At 35.9% G+C, this 5,984-nt stretch overlaps 1 protein-coding gene across 1 annotated transcript in view; it reads right to left on the bottom strand.

Annotated features, from left to right (window-relative positions):
• Positions 1-32: 32 nt before the first annotated feature.
• LOC107599784 (secretory carrier-associated membrane protein 5-like) overlaps positions 33-5,984 on the bottom strand; it is a 6,544-nt gene continuing 592 nt past the window's right edge. The window contains exons 2-7 of the mRNA XM_016291475.1: positions 3,788-3,837; positions 3,562-3,681; positions 2,225-2,381; positions 1,288-1,389; positions 1,020-1,137; positions 33-460 (exon numbers count right to left, since the gene is read on the bottom strand). Of these exons, the coding sequence (XP_016146961.1) occupies positions 284-460; positions 1,020-1,137; positions 1,288-1,389; positions 2,225-2,381; positions 3,562-3,681; positions 3,788-3,794 (681 nt within the window). The 5' untranslated portion in view covers positions 3,795-3,837 and the 3' untranslated portion in view covers positions 33-283. The remainder of the gene's footprint in view (positions 461-1,019; positions 1,138-1,287; positions 1,390-2,224; positions 2,382-3,561; positions 3,682-3,787; positions 3,838-5,984) is intronic.

A 5,984-nucleotide genomic window follows, 5' to 3' on the forward strand; every position in this document is an offset into this window, starting at 1 on the left:
AAAAAAACATTTTTTTTTCAAACCTTTAAAAAAATGGTCGTGTTGAATGTTCAGGAAATATATTCTGAAATAATGTTTTCATAACTTAATGGGAACGTTAGCAGAAAGCAGGGAGCAAATAGGCTAAAACAGATACAAAAACATGAACAAACACACAAACATTTAAATTAAAAACTGAGCAACCAAGCATCAGTCGGTTCGTTCCACCTCACTTCAGGCTCAGCGGGTGTGTGGCTCGGCCTGTGTGTGTGTGTGTGTTGATGACTGATGCTCTGGCTGTGTTTCACATGGTGTTGTCGTAGTTTTGTGTGGAGTACTGCGGCGTCTGCGGGCCCTGCACCGCTCCGGCCGCTGCACCCAGAGCCGCCTGCTGGACCTGAGGGTTCTTCCAGGCGCCAGACACCCACTCCTCCTGCGCTTTACTCATGCTGCCGCCACTGCCACGGTAGAAGTTATGAACCTGCAATGTTCAAGCAATGTACAATCCTTGTGAAAGGCTTTAGAGCTCTTTGAAATAGACCACTCATTATGGAAATAAAATAATATAATTAAGTTCAAACGGAATGTTTCAGGCACATAACTGCATGTTATTTACAATGAAATGTATTAGAATTTTTACATTTATTTTAAATGCAGTTAACTGAAGTTAAGAGAGTTTGTTGACCCGCTTACTGTAAGCAGGACTTCAGGTACTGTATATATAAGATTGGCTGATTTATATGTAATATCTCGATGCTAAACTAACACTGGTAGTTCGATTTATAACAGTTATTACTGGCTTCTGAATGGCGTCTCAGGCACAAATCCTAAAGTAAAAGATTTATTTACTCTTGCATCTAATTAACAAGCACGGCATGCTCCAGCATCACATTTAATGACACTTCAGACACCAGACAACAAACCGGCTCCCAGTCTTCAATAGACATGTGAGCTAAACCAGCTGTAACTGCAGGCAGACAGGCCGACTGCGCAGGCAATGAGGCAAACCCAGGCCTTTAATAGCTCCGAGAGGGCCGTACCTTCGTGAGCACGATAAACGAGATGGCAGCGACTGCGGTGAACATGAGGGTGGGGATTAACATGATGATGGAGGCAAAGATACTCGTGCCAAAGAAGGAGATGGTGCCCAACCAGCCGCTGAAACACAGAGACCAGAAGATATGGAGAACAATGAATAATAGCACACATCTCTGGCTGTTGATGCTAGAATATGGTATGTTGCATCCTGATATTCGAGTATTAATTAAAGTTTTTTTATTTTTAGAATAAATCATAGCATGATCTTACCAAACACCCCATCCTGGTATACCAATGGCCTGAATTATAGCAATAAAAAGTTGTGCCATGAACACAAAGAAGAACGCCATGAAGTAGAATGAGCTGTCGGTCCTGAAAAAACAAAACAATAAAATAAATATAATATATTAATAATAATAATTACAACAATAACAACAACAACAACAACAATAATAATATATAATAATTATACTATTATAATAATAATACATTATGATAAATATAAATATTTTAAATTATATTAATACTATAATAATAATAATTTAACAATTTGACAAACTAGTAGACTGGTTCTCACTTGAAGGCATTGTAAATGGGTCAGAATTATTATTATTATTATTATTAGGAAGGAGAATAATGTATTAATTATACATTTACCATATGATGATGATGATGGTGATGATGATGCTTATTACTGTTATTATTAACAAATATTAATACTTTTCATAAAATAATTTTTCGAAATTGAGATTTATACATACATCTGAATTCATAATCTTTCCATTGATGTATGGTTTGTTAGGATCGGACAATATTTGGCTGAGATGCAACTATCTGAAAATCTGGAATCTGAGGGTGCAAAAAAATCTAAATATTGAGAAAATCATCTTTAAAGTTGTTCAAATGAAGTTCTTAGCAATGCATATTACTAATCAAACATTAAGTTTTGATATATTTACGGTAGGGGATTTACTAAATATCTTCATGGAACATGATCTTTACTTAATATCCTAATGATTTTTGGCATAAAAGAGAAATGTATAATTGTGACCCATACAATGTATTGTTGGCTATTGCTACAAATATCCCCCAGCGACTTAACACTGCTTTTGTGCTGCAGGGTCACATATATATATATATATATAAACAATCAGTATATAAAATCTGTAAAAATAATCTGAAAATAAACGAGTAGACTGGTGCTCACTTGAAGGCGTTGTAAATGGGTCTGAACCAGCACACGTACGAGCAGGGGGTGAAGAGAATAACCCAGATGACTGACATGCCGAAGTTAGTCACTCCTCCTCCTCCAAACATCCACGCCATACAGCCCAAGAAATTCACCAGCAGCGTCACGCCGTACACTGGAAACACAACAGATGTTACAAACCGTTACAAACCCACCAGGGCTGCGTTTCCCAAAAGCATCGTTAGCCAACCGAGTAAACGCTTCAGTAACCTGAGGACCTGCAGCAGCTGAACTTATGAATGCAGGCTGACATACAGTTTAGACAATAAATACATCTGACAGATGAAAGGTCACACACACAACTGGGAGATGCAGTCTACTCGATGAAATCACACACAAAAATAATAATATATATATATATACATGCATGCCATTTCACTAAAAAGCAACACGTAGAGGATACCTTTGGCGGGATCGGCTACAGGTAGGATCTACAGCAAGAGACGACAATCATTAATGTATAAACAGTCTGATACGCCGTCATGCGCAGCAGTTTGTCTGTATTAGACCAGAGTTTCTCAGCTTTATTGAATACTGGATCCCATCATATTTGAAATCCCTCAGAACAAAACAACACTTTTTTGATTTAATTAGTGCAGTGAACAAATGAGTGTGAATCACTACTAAAGTTAGTCTTATCAGTTATGTGCAAGATATACTGTACGTCAAAAAATACGTAAAAATATACAAATACTTAATAATTACAATAATTTGTAATTACATGTTTGTCATGATGAAGTTGCAATTTAGTACATTAAACCTTTACTTTTTTAAGTGTATTTAGAGAAACAGTCATGAAAGTTTCTTTAAGTCACTTAAGTGGCTTTTTATTTCATTTCATTATTTAATTAATATTATATGATCTGCAAGCAGTTTAAAAAAAAAAGTATATATATATACTTTAATATTTTAAATACACTACAAGTGCGCATCCAATACAATTACGCACACTTAATTTCAATAATAAGCAATATAATATTATTTAGTAATATTTGCACATTTTTTAAGATATGCAAGATATTATTACCAGTTCTTACTGGTTTTTGATTGGCTTTCAGGCAAAAATACTTGAATATATGTAAAAATATACAAAACTGAATGACATTTACTGATCATATATACATTTAGTTTTTTTAACAATGATTTTAAAACATTATTCCATGACTCCATGCGATCACAGCTTACACCACTAGGTGTCTGAGACAGAAAATGAGTGGACATTTTCCCAACAGAATCCCTGTGCATTAGACCTCAGTGTTATTTGCAGGTTGGTTTGGTGTGTTTTCCAGACTCACAGATCCACAGATGGTAGAGTCTCTTGCACATGGTGCGGTGCTGGTCAGGAATCTCCTCAAAGTCCTGGTGGAAGCACGGCCTCAGAGGAATAAAGCCAGGCATAGGAGGAAAGTTGTTTTCTACAGGACAAATAAACCGAGCCATGCATCAATGTAGAGCACTGTTTGTTATCGCTGTGCTAGTAATGTCATGAATTAAATATATGGATTGATTCAGGGCCCTTACCAGCCATTGAGAAATGAACGAATGGCTACTTGTTCTTAAGAGCTGTGAATCTATAAGTGAAGAACGTACATATGATGAGCCCAATAAACATTCAGAACCTTTCTAGAACACTGAACAACAGCAGGGGTATGTTGTCACAGAGTTTGAAATAAGTCCGATTTTTTATGTTTTTGAAAAAAAAGTCTCTTCTGCTCACCGAGGCTGCATTTATTTGACCAGAAATGCAGTAAAATTGTGAAATATTATTACAATTTAAAACAGCTGTTTTCTATGTGAATCTCTGTTAAGCTGTAATGTATTTCTGTGATGCGCAGCTGTATTTTCAGCATCATTCCTCCAGTCTTCAGTGTCACATGATCTTCAGAAATCAGTATAATATGCTGATCTGCTGCTCGAGAAACATTTCTGATTATTATCAATGTTGAAAACAGTGGTGCTGATGAATATTTTTGTGTTAAACCGTGATACACAAACACAAACAAGACACAAAAAGCACAATTAATAATTTTATTCAGTAAGGGTGCATTAAAGTGTTTAACAGTGACAGTAAAGACATGTATAATGTTACACAATATTTCACAAATGCTGTTTTTTTTAATACTTTCTATTTATCAAAGAATCCTGGAAAAAAAAATAAACTTTTACAGTTCCCACAAAAAATATCAGGCTGCAAAATCGTCAGCATTTATGATAATAAGAGCACCGATATAAAAATTGCTAATAATTGGGAATAACATCAGCATACAATCAGCATATTATACTGATTTCTGAAGATCATGTGACACTGAAGACTGGAGTAATGATGCTGAAAATACAGCTGCGCATCACAGAAATACATTACACTTTAACAGATATTCATATTGAAAACAGCTGTTTTACATTATAAAAATATTTCACAATTTTTACAGTATTTTTGATCAAATAAATGCAGCCTTTGTGAGCAGAAGAGACTCTTTCAAAAACCATGTCTCCAAACTTAAACAAGTACTGTACACTCAGAAACTACTAGTGATTTTCTCAAATAATTACAAAGAAAAGGCCAGTAACACTGAATGAAGTCAGCACAGATGTTGCTGTCGGTGAGTTTGTCCGCACTTGTCTGGTTGTGGAGTTGTGTGTTGAACTGGACGGAGGCTTTGCTGCTCTTCAGTCGGATCTGACCCCAGTATGAGACGGCCTGGACCTCCACACTGTAGCTGCTGTTGGCCTGAAGCCCTTCCAGATCCACCGCGCTTCTGGCCTGAAACCGCAGAAGAAACCAGTCATTAAACCTTCACACAGTCTCAGTTCATCAGTTCATCAAGCATTCAAAACTACATCACTATATTACACTCAACAGATCTGTCTTCAGTCCTGTCTTCATCTGTGTAAATATAATTGTATTCCCAAAAATCAAGTGAATTTAATATATGGGAATTTACTGCTATGAATTGTATTTGTTATACATTGCATAATATAGTATATATGACATACATTCAATATATAATACATCTGACATTTAGGCAACACTATAGTATAGGGAACAATTCTCACTGTTAACTAGTTGCTTGTTAGCATGCCTATTATAACCATACTAGCCGTTTATTAGTACTTATAAAGCACATATTCTGTATGAGCATATTCTACATCCCTAATCCTACCCAAAACCTAAACTTAACAACTACATTACTAACTATTAATAAGCAGCAAATTAGGAGTTTGAGGCAAAAGTCGTAGTTAATGGTTTGTTAATGGCGATAATTGGACCTTAAAATAAAGTGTGACCGACATTTAATATGCAGTAAATTTGATAAATATGCAATATATATCTGATATTTAGTATATAATATTAGGGATGCACAATATTTTTTTTGCCGATATCCGATATGCCGATATTTTTCAACTCATTTTGCCGATACCGATACCGATATATTTCCTTTTATTTGGAAACAACACCAAGTCTCTCCTGTGTGGAAATTATAAACACGTTATTTTTTAATTTTGGTTAGTTTTTAACAAGAACTTATTTGTTAGAATTAAATAAACAGAGTGTGTGTGTGTGTGCGTGTGTGTGTGCGTGCGTGTGTGAGTGAGTGAGTGTGTGTGTGTGTGTGTGAGTGAGTGAGTGAGCGAGTGAGCGAGTGTGTGAGTGAGTGAGGGATTGAGTGAGTGAGTGTGCGTGTGTGTGTGTGTGTGTGTGTGTGCGTGCGTGTGTGAG

The sequence above is a fragment of the Sinocyclocheilus grahami genome, unplaced genomic scaffold, assembly GCF_001515645.1.
Source record: "Sinocyclocheilus grahami isolate Dianchi unplaced genomic scaffold, SAMN03320097.WGS_v1.1 scaffold271.1, whole genome shotgun sequence".
NCBI lineage: Eukaryota > Metazoa > Chordata > Actinopteri > Cypriniformes > Cyprinidae > Sinocyclocheilus > Sinocyclocheilus grahami.